At 40.3% G+C, this 23,132-nt stretch overlaps 2 protein-coding genes and 1 non-coding gene across 3 annotated transcripts; 2 read left to right on the plus strand and 1 right to left on the minus strand.

The window, feature by feature from the left end:
• Positions 1-1,156: 1,156 nt before the first annotated feature.
• Positions 1,157-11,219, minus strand: LOC105934270 (importin subunit alpha-1). Its single transcript, XM_012874178.3, has 10 exons — positions 10,785-11,219; positions 10,549-10,689; positions 9,132-9,220; positions 8,223-8,491; positions 6,856-6,950; positions 5,830-6,093; positions 4,643-4,876; positions 4,021-4,203; positions 3,382-3,531; positions 1,157-1,579 (listed from the first exon to the last, which is right to left on the minus strand). The coding sequence occupies exons 1-10, from the start codon at positions 10,848-10,850 to the stop codon at positions 1,493-1,495; spliced, it is 1,578 nt and encodes a 525-aa protein (XP_012729632.2). The 5' UTR covers positions 10,851-11,219; the 3' UTR covers positions 1,157-1,492.
• Positions 11,220-12,054: 835 nt separating this feature from the next.
• Positions 12,055-12,127, plus strand: trnar-ccg. Its single transcript has one exon. It is a non-coding gene; the product is annotated as a tRNA-Arg (tRNA).
• Positions 12,128-13,394: 1,267 nt separating this feature from the next.
• LOC105934250 lies at positions 13,395-22,754 on the plus strand. The gene is made up of 5 exons (XM_012874152.3): positions 13,395-13,923; positions 16,151-16,804; positions 17,777-17,863; positions 18,805-18,996; positions 21,403-22,754. Exons 1-5 carry the CDS (start codon positions 13,851-13,853, stop codon positions 21,588-21,590), a joined length of 1,194 nt encoding a protein of 397 aa, XP_012729606.2. The 5' UTR covers positions 13,395-13,850; the 3' UTR covers positions 21,591-22,754.
• The last annotated feature ends 378 nt before the right edge of the window (positions 22,755-23,132 follow it).

Below are 23,132 nucleotides of genomic sequence, written 5' to 3' on the forward strand. Positions count from 1 at the left end.
CGATATCGAGTGTCCAGAAAGGTACCTATAAATACAATGTATTATTAGTAGTAGTATTTGTTTCCTTTAAATCAAAACGTCACAAAACCTTTATTCAAAACTTCACGAAAAAACATCCATACCCTGTAGGTTTTGCTAGGCTAATTTGATTTTCTTATAAAAGATAACCACAAGGCAAAGAAGGACATTTCAGACATTTGCATACACCGCATAAAGAACACATAACCTTTCACAATGTGTGATTGAGGGGTGTTTTTAATTAATGCAAATGTTTTCAATAAACCTTTTAAATTACAAAAGGAGATACATCTAGGTTTTTGCTAAATTATTTAAAGGCATAATAATCCTTCTAAATGCAAAATGAAATACAAATATATTTGACATTTAACAAATATAAATATTTGTGGCAATCTTAACTGAACTAAACCCAAAAACAATTGAGAAAATAAAGCAGTTTTTCATTACAATAGGCTGTTTTTTTGTCCTAACCTAGTTTGTATTACTCTTTTTACCCCATATAATCATAATTCGCACGTTTTTCTCTCATTTTCTATTAGTTAATTAAAATAAACACTAAAAACTTGGTTTATAAAAACGTAGACCATCCATTGTACAGGATGTATTGAATGCACCATTCCGCACGATGGCTGTAAAACACAGTATAGAAGCGCAATCAGCAACGAGAAACTGAAATTTTCCTCGCTGCTAATAGCGTTTAAAAACAATACAGTCGTTAAGCCTTAATCTGAATAGAAATACAACCCAGTATTCTGATTGTATGGAGTCTTTGAGTAAAATTGAAATCCATGACCCGTCAAATTACCTAATAGCGAATTATGTTTGTACATTGTTGCTTTATTTTGAAAGTCTCTCCAATATGGTTTCTGTGATAAACTGACTCAAGTTCCCAGTTTATGACTATTGTTAAAAGTTGTAAATTCAGTTGTTCCAACTAAGCAAAAACGTTAACATTATAATTCCTGGCTGAGCAATTTATTTAAATAAAAATATATTGAATTGCCCCCACTGTTGTTTTTGACAGCCAATAATCTAAATATTTTTTAAAGATGCATACAGTATGAAAAATGCCTGTAAATATATTGTGGATGTAGTTCTGCTTTCTTCAAATCATCCCGTCCAAGAAATAAACTATTAAAAAAGGCACTAAACACATTTATTTTTCAAATGTTATAAAATGCACAACAATGAGCACAGTGTCACCTAATGGTGATACGGCCACAGTGTTTTCACCAAATAAAACCTTTTCCTCTTTATAACGTGTGTGTGTCAGAAACAACAATGCATTCATCGAGTATACCCACTTATCCATGCAGGCTCGAGAAGAACAACAAAGACATAGAAAAAAAATAAAACATTAAAATGCATAAAAATGTATTTACGACTATTTGTTTTTTCCCCAAACAATATTAGTCTAAAAATGTCAAGTTATGGATTTTCCTTTTGTTTAATGTCAGAAACCGTAGTGAACAAGTTAAAACTGGAAAGTGCTTTGGTCCTCAGGGATGATGAAGGAATAGCAGTCAGCGCTGGCGTCTGGAACCGGAGACTGGTCTGCATCCTGGAAGACAAGAACAGGAGCGAAAACGGATTAACAAACTAAGCAATAAAAGTGTTACTATTTTAAATGTATTCACCATATACGGATAAGCTGGTACAGATAACGGACAGAGGGATAAATATTGGCATTGTGTTTTTTTTCATTATTGTGGAATCGATACATAATACTGGACAACTACGGTCAAACTCCAGAAATTAAAATATGGGTTCTGAGAGGCTTCAGTGTCAGATTAAAACTACCTTTTAAAAATAACAAAACAACCTTTAAGCAGGTACCAAACATACTTTTCATTAAGACCATATTTCTGTATTTAATTGTTTTTTTCATTGGTCTGATGTAAAATTCTAAATTTGAATATTGGGCTTCATTAGCTGTTAAGTGGAAAATCATCACGATGAACAGAAATGAACGCTTGAAATATTTACGTATACGTAGTTTCTCTTAATGTATTGAGTGAAAAGAAATTAACATTTAAATTATATTCAAATTTGCAGAATATGACTGTATGTTTTCAGATTTGTGGTTTTCTTTTTGTTAAATTTAGTTATTTTTTACAGTGGCTGCCAGTCTCAGATTTACTGTTGTCTTTCACATCTGGCCTGCTCAGTCCGATTAAGACAGATTCTGATTTTCTTTCTCAAGGACTATAAAAACATTAATAGAGGAAATGAAAGTGCTGCATGTTATTTGACAGAGGCAGTAGTTTTTTAATCCATCAAAAAAAAAACGAAAGACTTATGGGATTGTTTCCATTTGTGTATTAAACGGTTGTCCCGACCCTTTATCTAATTCGATTAAAAGTTGGAGGTCTTCGTTATGATGCACTTAATGGATTGGGAAAACAGAAGATTAAATCTGAACTGATCACTTCATGTCTTTGGTTGAAAGACAGGAGCAATCCTATAATAATTCATTCTAGTTTAAAATCTTTGTCGAGGGACTCTTAAAACTTTTAAAGTTTAGTCAAACTCTTTGAAGCTTTGTGATAAAAATGTAATGTCAGCTTTTATCGTTTCTTTTTCCAAACAAATCAGCTTTTTCCAAACCACCAGAATAATTTCGGGGCATCACTGCTTGTTGAAGACATTTCTGGTCTTTGCCCAGGTAAGCATGCCCCAGATTATAATGACTATTTCTCAATTATTGTCATTTTTGTGACTAAATATGCAGGAAAAAACGCTTTCATTGATCGTCTACCTGCTCTACAGAGAATTCTCTCATATGATTATGTTCATACCTGTCTGAGAAGCCCTTTTAAAGCTCTGCAAACGTAATTCTTATTCTTAAAAAAAAAAAAAAAGATCTTTCCTATTAAAAACCTTCTAGCTTATGTTAATACCTGACATCGGCCAGGTGATAGACAGAAATGTTCACAACCTTATTTTACAATTATTCATGTTGAGCTTGAAAACCTGTTATCAAGCTTTAAGCTTTCAGCCTCAACCTAAGAAGGGAGAAATGTCAGGAAATGTTTTGATACAGAGGGAATAATACATTCATCTTAACTATAAGAGTTGCCAGTCAAAAATCCATAAATATGAAAATGAATCAGACCTAACCACATTTTTAAAATTCTGCTAAAGCGATAATATTTGCAGTTATGCCTCACTAAATCCAATTTTCAACCAAGACCTTGACATTCAAATTGCATCTGAACACAAAGCACGAAAATTTCCTTCATCTTCCTTACGCAGATGTTTTTGTGTTTCCTTATTTCACCGGCCGCGATACACTCATCTGCCGAAGAGATGAAGCGGCCGCTCGTGTTTTAATACCACAACACACAGCCTGAGTAACGCTACCTCTTCAGAGAAGAACCTGTCGATGATGCTCAGGGCGGACTTGTAGACGGCTTCGTTGTCGTGAGTCTGCAGCGCTTCGATCTTGTCCACGCCGCCCAGCTCTTCGATCACCAGGCACAGCTTCTCCACCTCACCAGTGTTCTGGGCCATCTGCGCAGAAAAAAAAAGGCAGCAGATCTTTACCGACACGGTTCAATTAGAAACACCTTTATAACTCTTCTTCTTGCTTTGTGCTTTCGGTGAAAACAAACACTGCAAAAAGTAAAAAATTCTTGAAATGAGTGTATTTTTTCCTTGATTTGAGCAGGTAAATAAGACTATTTGCCAATAGAATGAGATTTTTGCACTTAAAACAGGAACAATTCATCTCTAAAATAACATAATTAGACATCCTGCACTTGAAATAAGACGATGGAGATGAATTGTTCCTATTTTAAGTGCAAAAATCTTATTCCATTGGCAAATAGCCTTATTTTTCTGCTCTAATCAAGGAAAATTACAATGATTTCAAGAAAATTTCACTTACTTTTAGTTCTGTTTTTGCAGTGAAGCCGCTTTGTGAAAACATTCGGAGAATTGCGGCGCCGACATTCATCCCCCCCTCTAACATTTTCAGACCCCGTTCTCGTCCGCGCGCACCTGCAAGACGTTGGAGACGGCTTCCAGGATGACCAGGACGATCTTGCTGTCCTTGGCGGTCAACAGGTTGAGCAGAGGCTCCAGCACGTTGCAGTGAACCAGGTAGGCCACCTGGCCCACCGTCCCCCCGCTGGTGTAATTGGTGACGGCCCACACCGCCTCGTTCTGCGTCTTGTAATCTCCCTGAAAAGGTTATATTTTGGTTTTTCGGCAGAAACGTCAGAGATACTGGAAATCAAAAGCTTTATTTCAAGAAAGAAAGTGAGCTTTTCTTCATGACCCAACATCCTTAAGATTTACTTCATTATATATATATATATATATATATATATATATATATATAGATATATATATATATATATATATATATATATATATATATATATATATATATATATATATATACATACATACATACATACATACATACATACATACATACATACATACATACATATATATATATATATATATATATATATATATATATATATATATATATAAAACATCTTAAGACATATTGAGCACATTCTAACTAATATTAACCTGTGTGAGTCGTTCAATCAGATTTCCACGGGACAAAAAAAGAAAAAAAAAAAAACCTGAAGCGCTGCGCTCTGACCTGCTGAAGGACCTCCACCAGGATCGGTACCAGGCCCGCATTAATAACTTCCTGGATCTGGCTGCTCTTGCCGGCGGTGATGTTGGACACCGTCCAGGCCGCCTCCTTCTGCACGTTGTGCTTGGGGTGTCTCAGCAGGACCGGGAACGTCTCCAGGGCACCTGCGTTCAGCACACACTGGGTCTGCTCATCGGTTCCAGTCACAATGTTGCCAACGGATCTCAGGGCTGGAGTCTGAGCGGGGGGGAGGAGGAGAGCGAGACGATTATTTGAGGAGCTGAAGCTCAGCCAACGAGCGCGAGTGAGAGACGTTCTAAGAGGTCGTTTGAATGAAGGCTAAAATAATAAAGGAAGGGGGCCGGGAGAAAAGAAAAGGCCAGAAAGTCACCGCTGTGTATTTAACGTTTAGCTGGACATAAAACAGAGAGACAAATTTATTATATTCTATGCAGCACAGGACATAGATGTTGAGGTAACCCTTAAAATAATGGGACAATAATTATATTTTCAATACACAAAGTTTGATGAAAAGAAATATATACAAAAACAAAAAACCTAATGATGAACTTAGAATACATTCCTTTTTACAAACATCCATGAGAATACAGAACCTGCTCATTGTGCTGAGCTAGGGCTGGACGATATAAAAAATAAAGCATATCGATAAAATAGAAAGCATATTGATCTATATTGATAATTATCAACAGATTTAAAACATATTTTAAGTGCAGCCCTGGCCGTTTTATGCTGTTGCTTAGCGACCTATTTTTAGATACAGAACACACAAACACTGAATTCAAACTAAACCCTTTATTCAAGCGACTTTTTACCAAAACTGCAAGTTTTAAAAAAAGAAAAAAAGAAAGCGTGCTCTCTGACCTCTTTAAAGGAGGCGGAGCTTCCCGTGTCTGCGTTTGTGATTGGTTGGGAAGATGTAGTGACTGTAATATTAACCTACATGACTAGAATGCAAAAGGAAGGAAAACTGCTATTCTATTGAACTTTTTACTGACTCTTTTTTTTTCTATATATATTGTTATTGAAGTATCGTCCAGCCCTACACTGAGCAAAATAAAGCTTTTGTGCAGCCGTGTGTCGTGTGTCGTGGCTATTTTTACACTGCGTGTCACCTAAGAGGGCTCCGCGTTTAGCCGGTTTAAACGGACATCAAGCTCGACACCACCTACCACAACGGAGAGCTCCCCGCAGGCGAGGAGTTGCACGAGGCGGGGGACGAGTCCGGCCTTCACCACCACCTCTATCCTCTCGTTGGAGCCGTCGGTGAGGTACGACAGGGCCCAGCAGGTGTCGGCCAGCACCTCGCTGTTGTCGTGGTGGAGCAGCTTCATCAGAGCAGGAAGCATCTGCTGCACGGCCTCCAGCGGCGGGGCGGGATTCTTGTGCCGGCACAGGTTGGAGAACGTCCAGGCCACGTTGAGCAGGTAGGCGGGCTGTCGGGGCGGGTTAAGAGCAGCGGTGTTGTTACGGAACGTCTGACGGCACTATGCGAGTTAAAGGTATACTATGCAACCGGGGTTGATTTTCCAGCGAGGCTCCCCCCAGAGGGCGAAAGTAAAAGTGCACTGTCATAAAGATGCTCAGCTGTTCTGGTTTCTCCGTCAAGCCAGGCGCGGTTGTTTTGAGCTTAGCAGACAGGCGAACGCAACGAAAAGTCGAAAAAACGGCAGTACAAACAATGACTAACACAGTGAAGGTATGAACATCAAGGTTTCCCGCAGCGCTATCTTGGCGAGGCGGCCGCCTCACCAAACTCACGCTACCGCCTCGCCAACATTCAATAAATAAATAAATAAATAATAATGATAATAATTTTTTTTTAAAAACTCGATATGCTTGCATGTTTATTTGACGTTAACACGCGGTTCTTTGTTGTTGCTTTCGCGCGTGCATATAGTGAATGGCAGGGCAAAAACACATGGAGTTCTCCCCGTAAAGCGAGACATCTGAGCCTGTGTGTGCGGGCCGTGAGCTCTTGCAATTGCAAGTGCGGTATTTCCCTCACAGACCCCCAGGGCGGCCGAGAAAACCTTTGTTCGACCTGAAATGACTCATTTAATCATCCAAAATGGTATGGAACATATTAATTAACTGAAAAATGTTGCATAGTATGCCTTTAAGTGTCAGATACAGGAGCGCCATTCTGCCACCAGCAATCGCAACTGGAAACAGCGAAAAACAACGACGATACTTACGGGTAACGCAGACAGGTCGGAGGACATGACCAGGGCCAGGAGGGGCTCCAGGACGCCATGTTTGATTACCAAGTCTCTGCCGTTGGGTCCGTCGCCTACATTGAGCAAGAAAGACCAACTTAGTGGCTCTGGATCAGGAGAGCTACAGAGCAAAAAGTGTGGAACAACTTCATTAGAAAGCAGTGAGTTAGTTAAGGGAGGTTTAGGACTAGTGCACACAATGAATGAATTCACGTGAGTTCCAAAAAAAGTAATAAATAAAAAAACTGGACTTTTTTCCAAAGTTTGAAATTGTTTTTCTTTACTTTTTTGGAATGATCATGACCTGTTTGACTGAGAATCTTCACCAGCATATTCACATGAGTTGTTCAGGGGATTCCTGACCAGAGAAGCGCGATGAGTCACGCTTTCTCTGTTTACCTACGGACAACGCTCCAGCAAAACACTTAACCCAGATTGATTACGACGTAAAAATTTCTTGCGAAACCATTCGCACGCCCTCAACCTTGACTTTTTTTCACTTTACAGCCACAAACCTTTGTGTATTTTGCTGCCATTTTAACAACAGAAAGGTAATGATTATTTTTGTGAGGCAAAATGGAAAATGCTAAAAGACTTTTAATATTCTGTTCCAAATACAAATGTGTGACACGCGTTAGCCCTCTTTACTCTAGCTCTCATTAGTGACCTAATTGACAAATGATCATATGTGTTATTTGTCCTCAGTATACAGCTCCCCTGTGAATGGTTAAATAAAGCATATTTGGTTGGATTGTCCAGTCGAGGTTCAGATCTAAATCTAATAATAACCAGAGCGTAGAGGACTAGCAAATTCTTCTGCTCCTTTGCACCATTTCTACGATTCCCTGCTCTTCTGTTCATCACAATATGCTGCCAATAAAATCCAAACATGTATCTAAAATTGGATACCTAAGCAGATTCACACGGGGCATTTCACACAATCTCTTTGTGTCAGACGTGTCGTTTTAAAGCTCAGACTTTGCACGTGCAACTGCTGACTGGGTTTTTAAGTAATGACGACAACAAAAAAAGATACGAAGTTCTTTACAAGGCTGTCTCGGCCAATTCTGGTAATAATTTAACGTATCGTTCCGACAAGTAAAGCTAGCGAGTTTATTTCCATCTTCTTGTCATTCGTGTACATATTTAGAGGCTGAGCGTGTGGCATCTGTTTGCAAAGGTGACGACAGGTAAGCAGGGCAGGACTTTGGGGTGTTTAACTGAAGCAGACAAGCAACGTCAGCATGCCGGTGTGGTCCTTTTTTTTTTTTTTCACAATGCTAACAGCGATATGGATGACGGCCCAAAGGTTAAAATCGCCGGTTCTTCCGGTCCGTCCGCCATACCTGCGATGTTGCCCAGAGCCCAGACGGCCTGTTCGCTGATGTGCTTGTGAGGAGAGGCGATCAGCTTGATGAAGGCCGGGACGGCCTCCGCCTCCACCACGGCAGCCGTCTGCTCCGTGGTCCCCGAGGCGACGTTAGTCAGGGCCCAGGCCGCCTCGAACTGGATGTGGGGGAAGTCAAACTGAGCCAGGAAGCCCACAAACCTGGGGATGAGGCCTGCAGCGATGATGTCGTCAACAGGCGGGTGCTTTTCTTTGGAGAGGAGCTTTCTGAAATCCAGGAGGGAAAAATACGAGCTAAAATACATGCCATGCTTTTCAATTTTGCGCAAATATGGAAAGTAACATAAAAGGCAAGATAGGCAGGGAGCATCTCAAGAATCTGGAAGTGGGAACAAATAGAAGAGCCTTTAACTCAATAGAGGAATCCAAACTATTTTCCTTCAAGTTATTTTTTGTTCAAAACTTCAATCCTCACTGCATCAAACCACAATCTGACTGTCTTCCAATTTGGTTGACAATAACAAAATGAGAGACATTGTAAATTTAAACTCAAACCTGTGTCAAACAACTCATATATAAATGTTATAGAGTGTTTGTTAATAAATTCCCTCTCCTACTTTGCTTTTTTTGTCCTTTTGCACATCTTTGTATGTCTTATTTAAGAAAATCTCGCGACAAAATAACAACTACCACAAATAATACTAATAATAATAATCTAAAAGCAAAAATAAAGTTTGAATAAAATTTTTAAAAACAGAATAAGAAAGGTAAATAAAGTCTTGTGGCAAAAGACAAGTTTTAGATTGCTTTTTTTAATATACATTTAAATTTCCCATACTATATTTTTACACAAAAAGATGATTAATTTTAGACAACAAAAAAAATAAAACACTAAAAACAACTTTACCTGGCTGCCTGCGTGGCCAGCAGCTGATGTTCTGCATTAGGGCTGCTTACTCCTCCTATTATCTCCTGCAAAGACCAGTGCTGAGGAGGCTTTGGAAACAGAAAGCGAAAGGAATTACCACCTCCTAAAGAGCAGTTTAACATAACTTTCCCTGTTCCTAAAACAGCGCTGCCAAATAGACGACGTCTTTTTAAACAGTTATCATTCCGATGTTGATGCTCAAGTTTGCACCAAGATTAAAAGTGAACTTTGAGCGAGCTGTGAAAAGTCCGATCTGTGTTTATGTTTACTTGTCTCTTCGAGTTCAGAGGAGCTGCTGCTATGATAGCAACGTGGTCCATAAACACGTTCTAAAAAGCACACTGATGGAGGGGGGGGGGGTCTTTTTCTGGACAACTTTGAACATAACAGTGCAATTGTTTTGTGTTTTTTTACACAAATGAGCATGAACTGAGCATAGCTCTCCCTGGAGCCACTAATGAAAGCTGTACACTGCATTTGGGGCTTTAGAGAAGTTGACAGCTGTGTGTGTGTGTGTGTGTGTGTGTGTGTGTGTGTGTGTGTGTGTGTGTGTGTGTGTGTGTGTGTGACCGCAGTACAGGGAGGTATGTAAAGTGCTATTAACGCCGCAGGCATCACAGCACTGTCGTCTCTAAAGTCTGTGACAAATATGATGAACGATCAGGAGTTATTTCAGTCGTGTGTTTCAGAAGGCTTTCCCTTTGTCTAAACCTATGGATGCTGAAGAAAATTGCAAATCTCATGCCAGTTCACTTAGAAGGCTCAGTTTGATATGAACAATAAAATATCAACTCTTTTTTTTTTTTTTTTTTTGCTCACTTTACCAGGGAGCTGAAACTAGAACAAGATTTTTAAGATTGAAAAGCTAACGTTTTCATCTTAATTTGACAAAAAAAAAATCTCAAAAAGCAAGCAATAATAAATAGAAGAAAAAAGTGGATTTACTTACATGCTGACTTATTGAACTGCACATGCAGTAACATCGATCTACAACGCATTCTGAGTGTGTTTAGCATTTTAAGGCTGCATTTTTTTTTTTTTTACAGCTACAGCGCATAGGCATTATTTTTTGTTGGTATATTGACAATATGGTGTGAAAATAAAATATATATATATATATATTTATTTATTTATTTTTAATTAGATAACATTTGTCTTTTACTGGACCACATTTCACCTGAGGTTTTTGTTTTAGCTGAATAAAACAACACCGTCCGCCGCAGGACCGTTCACTTTACCTACGAGGGCAAACGAAGTCAGGCGTGATTCCCATTTTTCTGTGCGTCGCTAACAAGTGCATGCCTAGGAAATGGCACGCAGCCTTTTTTTTTTTTAGTGTCCTCAGCCTAGGGTGCATGACAGGCCGGCGAACGCAGCCTCAGCGTGACTGACCAACCTGCGCGTTCAGGTCTTTCTCCTGCAGAGGGGAGCTCGGCTCATCCGCGGAGCTTTGCACGAGTCTCCTCTTCAGGATCTGGTGTTCCTTCTTCGCCTTCCGGAGCTCTACGCTGAACTCTGCCCTCCTCCGCCTCAACTCCTAAAACGACAACAGTAATAATCATTATAAACCGTTCATAACGCCCCCCCACATTAAATCAACTCCGTAGTAACGCCGTTCTGGGCAGAACTTACGTTCACGTCTTTCCCTTTGTTTTTGAACTGGAGGAGCCGAGCCCCGCTGTCCGTGTCGCCTGGCATTCCCGCAGGCCGTGGAGAAACACACACCCGACTCGGCTAACGTAAGGCGAAACCAAACGGCTAACTGAAACGGCCGCCGCGCCAACCGTTTTTCATCCCTCCCCGTCAACCGATTATTTTCAGCTTAGCTCGTTAGCAGACGGTAAGCTAGTGGACACGAGCGTGTCTCCTTCAAGTCAAGCCCACGTATTTGACTCCATGTGTTCCGGAAAATACCCGAAAATACCCAAACAAACAAAAAAAAAAAAAAAGAAACTTCAAATAGCAACAAGAGACGAACAGAAATCGGATAAATAAAGTTCTAGAAAAGAAAGTGGCTCGGCAGCTCGACATGTGCAAAGTGCTTACACTAGTGAAAAAAAAAAACATTCTGCGAATGACGTCATGGATATAGTCCTGGTGTTCTGGATTTCGATTGGTCAGATTCGCGAAAAGCTCCGCCAATGATGCCCGCGGTTTGCCGGGGAATTTTTTCTGAAGTCAGCGTCCGACTGGGAGTCTCTGATCTGGAGCTTGACTTTCACTTTTAATTCCCTGTGAAAATCTGAAATGCATAACCTGAACTGGGTTATTTTTATACAAAACGCATCTTCTATAAAACACAATTCATGGATCACAATGACCCTTATTTAATTTGACAGAAATTCCCATTTTTGGTCTTTTTTTTTTCTTTTGGTCTGAGTAACTGGAGCGCAGTCAAACGTTGCTACCTGCACTGGTAAATCTTGGACACAGTTATTCTACACTAAATATATGTTTTATAAAATACAGTTTGTGATCTGCTAAATCTACATGTAATTTGTGAAAACTCAAAAGGAGTACATTTTATATGAGATTATTTGTTTTGCAACAACCAAAATAAACCAGAGGGGCTTTGTTTAAGCTTATTATACATGATAACTATATAGAAAAGCTCAAGCTCAGGCTTTGAACCAGGTTGGAGCAAAGGTAATCCATTCTTTACCTAGGTGAAGTCAAAACCCGAATGACAAGCTACAACAATCCATATACTGACTTCAGCAGCGCGGTTAAAGAACAGCCGTGTACAACTGCTTGCCGTTCTGTAACATTAGGAGTGCGATGGCTGTACATAATTTAAAACGACTGCCGCCATGCCAAATCGACACCGTATATAGCACAAAACAAAAGAACAAACCGGTATTAGACCGCAACAAATTGATACTTCCGTGTCTGTCCACGTAATGACCCAGTGGCCTAATGGATAAGGCATCAGCCTCCGGAGCTGGGGATTGTGGGTTCGAGTCCCATCTGGGTCGCATTTGGTTTCCTTTTAAAACAAATCTAACTATCTGTAGTTAGAATAATAGAAAAGCTTTAAATTACCGCAGCAGGTTGTTACCCGAGAACTGGTCATATTAATATGTGATTTTATCTGAAGATTATTCTGTTAATGCGTTTCTCCCTCTTGCAGTACCTTATGGGTCAATATTGTTTCACAACTTTATTGACGTAAGAAATATTAGCCTTATAAAATAATAGATTGTAAATAATTATGACAGTTTTTCATGCCAATATTGCTGAATTCACTTATATATTATATATATAATTATTTTTTTATTTTATTTTATTTTTTTGCAATAAAAGCGAAAGAGCAAAATGTAATTGACAGTATTTTATGTACCTGAGTGACATTTGGCTAAGTCTATAAATTCAGTGTATATTAGGCATTTCGAAAGATTATGGGGGGCGGGACTGTTAATTTACCAAAAATTATTTTAAGTATTTTATTGGAAACATGTTACAGTTTCATAAATCAGTAAATGTCAGACATTAGCTACACATCTCTCTTTTAGGAGAAACTTATTTGTTACATTATAAAAATAACAAAAAACACAATTTTCTTTGTTGTTTTTTTATGTTGTTTATAGAACTAAATGTTAAAAAAATATTGAGAAAATAAATGTGGTGTTTAATTAAATCTATTTTAAGTCATCTTAGAAATATGGTTTAAATTCACAACAAATATAATTTCAAGGTACATTGGAAGAAAATCAGATCCAATTCATATGTATACACGTAGTAATATTCAATAAAAACAATCAAATTCAGTACAATCAGGTAGACCGATTCAAACTCGGTTTCATACAGTCCAATTTAATTCAGTTATAATGCATTATAGTCAGATTGTTTTTCTAATTAAGTTGTCTATCTAAAGGAAGCCTGTCGTATTGCCCACTTGGACATACTTAGTTCTTATGCATTGTAAATATCTGCAGTAAAGATCTTATTCACTGCATAAAATCATTTTCAGTAAATCACTGACCTAAAACAGAAACGAAGCTTTATTTCATAAATACAGAGGTGATAACATCCATTTAGATGTTAAAGCTTGGCTGAGATTTAAATGTAGGTCAGTGTGTCAGTGACACTTTAAATGATGAATTAGATGTCTTGAATAAAAACAATACCTGATGCAAATTAATTTTAGTTGTGTCAACCTAATTTAGTGACCTTGATCCATAACTTTCATTTCCAAAAAAAAAAAAAAAAAATGTTCCTGTACTCAAAAACTCATACCTTAATTCTTGCAACGTTGTGCAGATATTCCTTTCTCCACCACTAGAGGGCAGTGAACACTTGTGTTTTTTAACTAACTACCTTCAAGCCTGATAAATTCTGAATTTTATGTTGCATAGTCTAATTTTGATGAATGTAAAGGTTGAAAGGTTTATCTATGTCAAGATAAAAAAAAAAGCCAAGTGTTTATCCTGATATCAAATATTAAAAGAAAGCTTGCTCTTGATGATAATTTTTTGGGCATGTTTCCTTCACACAGTGGGCTCTGTTAGTGTAATTCGGATTATGCTCAAATGGAAGGAGTGTCGTGTGAAAGTGTTGATGCCCCTGTTTGGGCCGGCCCACACCCTCCCTCTCCCTCTCCACCTCATCCCATCCGCTCCCCGACCGTTCCTATAAAAATCCCAGGAATCCCATCTTGGGAACAAACAGTGCAGTGAGTCCAAAACTGATCCATCCAAGATGACAGGAATTACTCTACTTCTTTTGTGTCTGGTGCTTCCTCTTTCTGACACCAACGAGCAAGTTGTAAATGGTGAGTGGATTCAATTTTGTTTTCTCTAATGACTATGTTATGGTTTACGCATCAATTTGATATGACCAATAGTGCTCGCTGCGTTGCATTGTTCATTTTTGTAAAGAGGCAACCTTTACTTAAATACTGGAATACCAAATCACTAAATTGATATTTTTCTGCATTAGATGTTTCTACTAAAACATTATGAAGGCTAACCTTCAAAAGATAAAAAAAAAAAACATGTCCAAATGAAACCAGAAATAATGGCATGTTAAATATCAGGGTTTTTTTTATACCATTGTCTTGAGACACGGGGTCTCTTCTTCAAAAGAAACCTGCTGTAGCAAACATGCCAGATAGGTACGCTATTAAAACACATACAATAGTCAACCCAATGCATACAAATCTGATGAAAACATAAAATAAAACGAGTGGATACTAGTATTAATAGCATCATTAATAAATAGTAAAAAAAAAATTAATCTTCATTCTACTTAAAATATGTTTGAAACCCATCAGCCAAACCAAGCTACGCCACTTCAGTTTCTTTTCTTTGGTTCCAAGTGAAAAACCCTCTCTAGGAAAATTACTTTTCTTACTGAATAAACACTAAATATAACAAAACCCTGCAAGTGGAGGCTCTGGATACTCTGTTTAAGTGCCACAGACGAAGCTTGAAAAAATGGTAGTAAACCAGGTATTGATTTGTAAATTAAATACGCTGTTGTCGTAGCAGCATGGATGCGGAAAACTAAGGCCAGTTAACCAGAATATACAGGATGTAATGGTTGGTAAGACGTTTACATCCTGTGATGAAAATCAGTGTTCAGTGATCAACGGTGTCCAACATCTGGAAACCACGTAAAAAGTAAACATTATTTAGGCGAACACTGTTTACTTAAATTGTCACACCATGGTCAATGTGAGGCAAGACGATTTTAACTTATTTTTCATTAAAATACATTATTCAATCTGATAAAATAACAAATAACAGTTTTAAGTTTTCATTATTATTATTATTTTTAAATTGTTTAATATGCACCTTAAAAAAGATTGACATCAGCTAAAATGTCATGATATTTATAAAGGTATTTAATTCAGGTACATTTTGCGGAAAAATTGGTGGGAGAACCACTTGGATTTTGTTTTTTTAAACAACATATTATTAGTTAAACTAGTCTATCTTGTAAATGAGACACTGAGTCTCAAGGGACTAACCTGCATAAATAAAGGATTAATAAAAAATAAAATAAAAGTGGTTTCTGTGTTTTTAGACCAATTCGAGGTGAAACAAATGTCATCGAATTATTTCAACTTGAACCTGCAGATGATCACCCGCCTGGACAGCTGCGTTTGTATTACAGTAAACAACTGTGTCATCAGCATAGAGGATGCCAGACAGAGAAAGACGTCATTATTAATTTGACCCACATTTTCGTAATAAGTAGTAATAAGTGCTGGCCCAAATACAAGGCTTATTTGGTAAAAGGAAGAAAGAGCACGGAGTAAAACATACTACTGAATAAAGTAAATCTATTCAGTAGTATAGAGCTAATCAACCTGGACTCAGTGTTGACAACCAGACCCACCAAGCTGTCTGGACATGTGAAACCAGCCCATGGCTCCGTCTGAGAGCCTCTTGTTTAAAAACTAATGTTTTTTAACAAGTTTATAACAGTGCAGCACAGTTGTCCTTTGAAGCCAAACGCTGACATAACATAATATAAAACTAGCTGTAAGAAGTCAGCGTACTCTGCCATATCCTGCAACCAGAATGATGAGGAGATTAAATATTAAGGTCCAAGAAGTGTTTCCTTTCATTTGTTATTTCTAAATTTCTCAGGCACTTCGGTTAGCATGCAAAGTTTAGGAGTGGTTTAATGGATAAGTATACGAGGGATCACCATCTTTTAGAAAAGATGTAAATTAACATAAATTAGAAAAAGTGTCCAGTGTCCTATAGTAGTGCCTTGGTGGACACCTTTGTGACGTTCAGGTAAGACAAAGAGACCAATGAGCTCAACGGCGTGCTTTCAAGCAAGAAAGCTGATTTTAAAAGCTTGCTGATGTCTCTGTCTGAAAGGCATATTACTGCAAACTTTAGACATCATGGCCCACAGTGTCAGGTTAATGGAGTGGGACCAACACCTTTCTGCAAAGGGAAAACTGTTTCCCAAACACGAGGACTAGCATCAGTTTAAATGGTGACATTTTGTAGCTGAAGTGCCGTTTGCTTCTCCTCTAGAGCTGTTCACCCTGATAGAAAAGGGCGCCCAGGATCCCGCTCCAAGCAACCAGACCAGGATGGTGGTCAAAGAGCACACCCTGCCCATCAATGAGCTCTTGGAGAAAAGCAGCAAGGCCAGCGAGTCCAAACTGAACTTCCACCCTCTGCCGCCCGCCGTGTGGCCAAAGCACAGCAACCTGGCCCCAGTCCTTCGCCACCACAGCCCCAACAACAAGAGCAAAAAGGGCCACAAGAGTGACCGTCTGACGGAGCACAACAGCGAGAAGAACAGGGGGGAAGTGGCCAGTCTCCTCCCCAAAGCCCAGCTCCCGGGGGCCACGAGTGCCGGCGCCAACCGCACCGCCCAGAAAACCCCTCAGGACGCCCAGACCCACGTCAGCCCCCCTCAGCAGGGGGAGCCTGAGGGACACCCCAACTCCAAACCCAAGAGTCCAGCTCAGACGCAAACCCCCACCCAGCCGCATCAAACGGCTTCCTCGCCGCGCAGGGACCCCCCCAACCGACGGCAGGACCCGGAGGAGAACCGGCCGGGGAGGTCCGGCCTCCACCAGTCAGGAGTCAGCTCGGCGGCCTGGAACAACAGCCGCCCGCCGGTCTTTTTCAGCCGGCGGTCCTCCAGCCTGCTCTACCAGTTTGATGTCCTGCGGCGAGGTAGGAGAGGCTGCGTTCGCTGATCCTGAAATCTGACCCGCGTGTTTATGATGGAGTTCTCCTGGCAGGACCTCTGGGCTATACCTCCCATGTGGGAACATCTTCCTTAACACACTTCAGCTTTAAGAGGACACATAGTTCGAGTTTATCACGTTAGCAAAGTTTAATTGCAGTGTGTGGCCGTGGATATATAAAAAAAAATAAAACTGACAAACAAGCGTTTTTTTAGAGGTTTTGTCATTTGAAGTTAAAATTTGAAGAGTCTGCCTTGGTTAAAAAGGTCGGATCCTTGAATGAACATGCGAACAAATATTTATAGTATCAGACAATGTTGTAGTCAAGTCACTATGCCTCGAGTCCGAGTCCAGGTTCGAGTCTCCAGTGTTCAAGTCTGAGTCAAGTCCAAGTCATTAAAAAAAAATCCGAGTCGAGTCCGAGTCAAGTCCGAGTCGAGTCACTATTGATCAAGTCGAGTCCAAGTTCCGCACTAAAGTAAGCATAGCCTATATGTTTTTAAACAAAAAAATTTCCACACTCCACCACATTGCACTAATAATTTAGATATTAAAATCATACACCAAATAATATTCTAATGACATATTAAAATTATAGCCTAATGATATAAAAAAAAGTCGAGTCTTTTTCTCAATTCCCGAGTCAGAATGTTCTGAAAGTTCGAGTCATCAGTGCTCAAGTCCAAGTCAAGTCACGAGTCTCTAAATTTAGCTAATGACTCGGACTCGAGTTCGAGTCTCGGACTTGAGTACTACAACACTGGTATCAGACAGTTGAAATTACATCAGGGATGATTTTTCTCTCTTTACCCTGACAGCAACCATGAATGTTTTTATTATTATTATTATCATTATTATTGTTATTATTTTGAGAATCCCCCCCCCGGTTGCCAGAAAGAGTTGCAGTATTGACTCTTGTCAAACTCGTCATCTCATGCTGCGTCTCTCTTCTCAACAGAGTCTGACTACACGCACAATGCTTTCTGCCTGACCGAGTGTAGGAAGGAGAAGGATGAGAGGGAATATTACTGCTACAGTGAGTTTGGTACGTAACACAAAGACACACACAGCGGGAAACTGACATTTTTAGGCCGATGTGGGAGCAGCTTTAACGTAAACAATTACTGAGGTGGCACAATCTCACACACAGTATGTCTTATGTGCAGAAGAAAATGTTTTTTTTTTTTAGATACAATAGATGGCACTCAAAACAAATCCTATAAAACAAATAAATCTGAAGAATTATTTAATGTATACCAAAAAGGGGGTCGCGAGATGATTCAGTTTGTGAAATACCCTTCAGATTTATAACTTTGCAATGTTAGAAAATACCCTAGTTTTAATACAACAAATGAATGCCTTATTATGGAAAATTATATATTTTTTCACAAAACTGTACTACTTTTAGACATCAGAGAAAATCCAAGCTTTTTTTCACCCAAATATGTGAAATTAATCTAAAAATGCTTGGAATTTTTTGTGGAAATTCACTCCTCCCACAGCCAAAACTGTATTTTCTTTAATCTACAATGGCCCTAATTGAAGTTTCTTTTTGGGGAAATTATGAGAAAAAAGTCGTAATTCTAGGAGAATAAAGTCAGACAGTGGCTCTAACAATCGCTTCAAAGCCCTGATGCTAGTAATTAATCTGATGCTGAGGTGCTAAAAAAAGATTTAGTACTTCCTTATTTGTGTGTACCATAGTATAACTTTACAAGACGCTCTACGTTGCCCATTCCAACAAAGAGGGAAGACTGTGCTGAAATAGAATTTTTTTTTTTTTTTACTAGTAGACCCACTATTATATAATTCTATTAAATGAAAGGGGGTCTGGAATATGAAACAGCAGTAAAAGTAGATGCAAAGCCTTATTAAAGCAAAACCGAGGAGACAAAGACAGCAGAGATCATGAATCATCCTGGACCCCATTATCAAACGTACTGACGTCAAAACGGTCTAATCAAACGTTTCTCATCTTCTGAACAGCCGTCAACGGGATCGTCCATGACATTGACGTTGTGAGGAAAGGGGTCCGCCTGATCACGCTGATGGTCAGCAACGACGGCTTCTACAAGATGAGCCGTCTGTACATGACCCAAGACAGCTTCTTCTTCAAGGTTCGCCTCCTGGTCCTGGACACCTACAAGTGCAGCAAGCCGTGCCCCGACATCAAGCTCGGTGAGTCGACAGGTTTGCTTCTGCCGTAAACTGAGTGGGAGATCGGATCTGAGAGGGAGAAGTCTTCTCTCGCTGTCTCAGAGCAGGAAGGGATTCTGAAATGCACGTTTTTGTGATTAAACCCGGGATTTTTCCAGCTTACGTCAGCCTCAAAAATACATCTTAGTAGCAAACCATACGAATGTTGAGTCTGTCACAGTTACAGCGCCTACAGTTTTTAATACATTCTCACAAACACATGTCTGAAAAACGTGTGTAGCGTTTGCATTCAGCTGCCCCCGATTTAATGCTGTGCAGAATTACAGCTTTTGGGATACGTTTCTACCACCTTTGTATGTCTAAAAATTTACGTTTTTCTGTTTTTTTTCCTCATTCTTTGAAAGATAGTTCAAACTCGCATTGGATGGAGGACATCTGTGGACATAAATTTTCAAGTCATGGCTCAGGTTCTCACTTGAATTCAGCGTTAGGCTTTAATTGGGCCTTTCAGATACGTGAATGTGCTTCGACCAAAATCTCCACTATTGTAGTTGTTTCGGTTTGTCATCCATCTGGAAGGCGAATCTATGCCCCAGTTTAAGTCTTTTGTAGCCCTGAACAGGTTTTCCTCCCAAGTAGCACTTTGTTTAGCTTCATTCATCTTTGCTTTCAACTTTGACTTCTGTCTTTGCTGAAAGAATGCGTGATGTTTTCACCTGGACAAGTCGCCTTGCGGAGGGAGGGGAGGGGGGGGGTAGTTAAGCATGATGTACAGATAAGGTTTCCAGCACCAGTAGCATTTTGGGTCCAGGTTAAAATAAATGTTGCCTAAACCAGGGGTCACCAACCTTTTTGAAACTGAGAGCTACTTCATCGTTGCTGCGTCATACGAAGGGCTACCTGTACTCACATTTCAACTAGAAGGGTTGGAATTCACCTTAATGTTATGTAAAATAAACATATTTTTCATGTTTTGTTATATTGTTTTTTTTTTTGTTTTTTTATCTATATGAATGCAAATGTGAATAAACAGGAAGAGTAACGTAGAATAAAATAGTTTTAGATGCAGCTCACTGGCGGGTGACGCTGTTTTTAGAACAGGCTCGTGGACACCACATGTGGTCCTCGGGGGCTACTCGGTGCCCACGGACACCGTGTTGGTGACCCCTGGCCTAAACTATAAGCAGCATTTGTAATTGCTTTTTTTCTACAGCTTCTCCCAACTCTTCCTTGGAGACCAAACCTGTTGGATATGTCCAGGCTCCCGCTAGAGCTTTGAATCTCTGCAGCTCCTCCAGAGTTACCATTGGAACACTTTGGCTGGCTCTCTGATTATCCCTCTTCTCACCAAGGCTGTCCGTTTAGGCCAGGGGTGTCAAACATACGGCCCGTGGGCCGGTTCCGGCCCGCCAAACAATTTAGTCTGGCCCGGTGGCTAAATGCATTATCATTATAAAAACAGTGTCCTGTCTGGCAATGTGGCAATAAGAATTGTCTTAATGCCAAAAAGAGCTCATCAGATTTCACTTTCACAAGTGGAGCAGTACGGCTTTTGCCATAGTGCTCCGGTTGATTTATGAATGTTAATAGTTTTATTATGATTCATGCGGGGAATATCTCAAATGATATGGACACTACAATGGGAAAGTAGGAGAGGAAAAGAAGAACAAGAAGAAAAAAGAAAAGGTGAAAGAAAGAGGAGATAAAAGGAAGAGAATGATAAAACAATTATTGAAAAAAACATGTACTTCGTTTAATTGAAAATCTGCAGTTCCTATATTGTCCACGAGGGGCGCTATGTTTTATTCAGCAGATGGTAGCACTGAGCTTCAGATGTGGAAAATTGATTTTAAATAATTTCTTAATTTTTATCTGTTTGATGTATTTTGTCATGCAGGACAGTGTTTTTAAGTTCCAAAAAATGTGAATAAATGATTTTCAACATTGTACAATCACTGTGATCAGTTCTTATGCATAATGCACAAGTAAATGTTTAACTGAGTAAAAGTATTGTTGAAATTGCACATACTTTTCTTAAAAATGCTGAGGTTATTCATAATATATTGTGTAAAAGTGAAATTCATTTAATATAAAAACCAACAACAAGTCCACTTTTATTAGTTATATTTAATCTTGCAATGAGTTTACTCGTGGGGCCCTCTTGAGATCAGATTAAGCTGTATGCGGCCCCTCAACCAAAATGAGTTTGACACCCCTGGTTTAGGCGGACGGCCATGTTTTTTCTGCACTATCAACGTCGTCTGTCAGGCTTATCTACGTCGTTTCATCCTCCTTTCCCACACCTCTTTACAGGATGTGGAAAATTGAATCCCGCCCGAGCTCGGGGCGTTAAGCGCAAACAAAAACAGTTCAGCCACGTGGTTCTTCCCACTCGTTTCAACCCGCCGTCATACTTTGTTCCAACAGGAGCCCGCTACATCGTAATGGGTCAGCTCTACCACCGGAGGCGCCACCTTCCCGCCGACCTCCTGACCCTGCTGGCTGGCAAGCTGAAGCCCGGGGACGGCCTCCTGTGCAGCAGCAACTACGTCAAAAGGTTCAACAAACGGAGACACCAGAAAGCTCTGGAGGCCGTAAGCTCCAGGTGTAGGTGAACCACGGAGCAGGCTATCGCCCCCTGCTGCAGGGGAAGAGACTTTGCAGCCGATCTCACCGAACTCTACGGCGTTGTGCAAGACAAAGGGTGCGCTGCTGAAGTGGAGGTGCTCTCATATGGACTGCTGCCACGGTTCATCACGTCGGCTGTCTCTATAAAGTACCGTCGAACTGAACTGGGGCCTCTTTGATACAAGAAACTTTGACTACCTGGACTCCTCCTGCTGATTCGGCACCGTCGAGGCTATCTCCCGAACTCTACAACTCGATTTACGCTCTTCATGCATTCATGGCTGGCACATGAAGTCCCAGAGTTGAATAGTTATTACTTTTCTAAAATGAAATGGGGAGAAGAGGCAAGAAACAGATTGTTTGTTTATTTCATCCTCTTCTTCTTCTTCTTCTTCTTCTTCTTCAAATTTGAGTATCGGGAAACGTTTCACTCTGTTATCACAATGGGATGTCCTAGACTCTGAACACAGATGACAAATTTTTGATGTTGTCATGAATATTTTATTGGAATATAATTTGCGCGTAGTCGTAATCGTTTCGACAATGGCTGGCGTGACTTCAAAGAACCGTACTGCGATTAAGAATTGGGTTAATAGTTTAGACGGATGATGGATAACGGACGAAGGGAGGAGGTTAAGGTCCAGACAAAGAAGCGAACAACAAATCACAGCAGACAGTGGAGAGGAGCTTTAAGACAAAAAAGGAGGCCGGTGGGCGTTGAGGAACTTCAGCTGGTCCTGAGAGAGGTTCTGCTTTTCGCTAACTTTAATCATGCGTCCAAGATCAGAGAGGCTGTGGTGGTGGTGGAGGTGCTGGGGTCCTAGCAGAGGTACAGAGGGAGGAGCCGTGGGTCGGCTGGGACCGAGCCACGAATCTAATCGCAGGAATCTGATCCTCCGCACACCTGGACGCTCAAAGAAGCCCCTTCATCGCAGCTTATTTCTCGAGATGCTGCTTTCTCGCATGCTGGATCTGTTCGGGGGAGGCCAATGCTCAGGGGGGATATATTTGAGAAATGTAGAAAGAGAACAGGAGGAGTGGGAGGGGGCAAAGGAGATCAGCTACGTATGTAAAATCACCAAGAGAAGCTGAGCAAGAGAAGGGGTTTGTCTTCTTAGAGAATCCCTGCCTCGACGGTAGCAAAATCCTCAGCTTGTGTTTCCTGTAAGAAGAGACGAAAATGTCTCTGAACTCTTTGCCGTGCCTTAATCAGACTTAAAAACCCATGTGCTTTTTTTTTTTTTTTATGTGAGAAATATCCCTTATTCTCACGATCGCATGCATCTCGGTTATCATTCCCAGTCACTCCGCGAGAAGAAGCCCACGAAAGTACGATGCAGAAACTAAGGTTCGGCCACCAAATTCTGAGTCTGTCCTCCAGGCAGGCCACGCTGACCCCCCCCCCCCTGACTCTGCACGTCCGTCATCTCTGCTCGGTTCCCAGGCTCGATGCGCCCGCTATCTGCGATCAGCGCTGGAGGGAACAGGCGCATGTGGGCAGGAAACGGGAGCCCGAGCCACACTGTGGC

Source organism: Fundulus heteroclitus, chromosome 13 (genome assembly GCF_011125445.2).
Source record: "Fundulus heteroclitus isolate FHET01 chromosome 13, MU-UCD_Fhet_4.1, whole genome shotgun sequence".
Lineage (NCBI taxonomy): Eukaryota > Metazoa > Chordata > Actinopteri > Cyprinodontiformes > Fundulidae > Fundulus > Fundulus heteroclitus.

What these genes read in the sequence shown, in the direction of transcription:
- LOC105934270 (XM_012874178.3), bottom strand. Translation starts at nt 10,850, where the DNA reads ATGCCAGGCGACACGGACAGCGGGGCTCGGCTCCTCCAGTTCAAAAAC. An exon ending in AGAAAGACCTGAACGCGCAG is followed by an intron (nt 9,221 to 10,548) that starts GTTGGTCAGTCA and finishes CTGTTTCCAAAG; the next exon opens with CCTCCTCAGCACTGGTCTTT. An exon ending in GGCTCTGGGCAACATCGCAG is followed by an intron (nt 6,951 to 8,222) that starts GTATGGCGGACG and finishes TGCTCAATGTAG; the next exon opens with GCGACGGACCCAACGGCAGA.
- LOC105934250 (XM_012874152.3), top strand. Translation starts at nt 13,851, where the DNA reads ATGACAGGAATTACTCTACTTCTTTTGTGTCTGGTGCTTCCTCTTTCT. An exon ending in TTACTGCTACAGTGAGTTTG is followed by an intron (nt 17,864 to 18,804) that starts GTACGTAACACA and finishes TCTTCTGAACAG; the next exon opens with CCGTCAACGGGATCGTCCAT. An exon ending in GTGCCCCGACATCAAGCTCG is followed by an intron (nt 18,997 to 21,402) that starts GTGAGTCGACAG and finishes TTGTTCCAACAG; the next exon opens with GAGCCCGCTACATCGTAATG.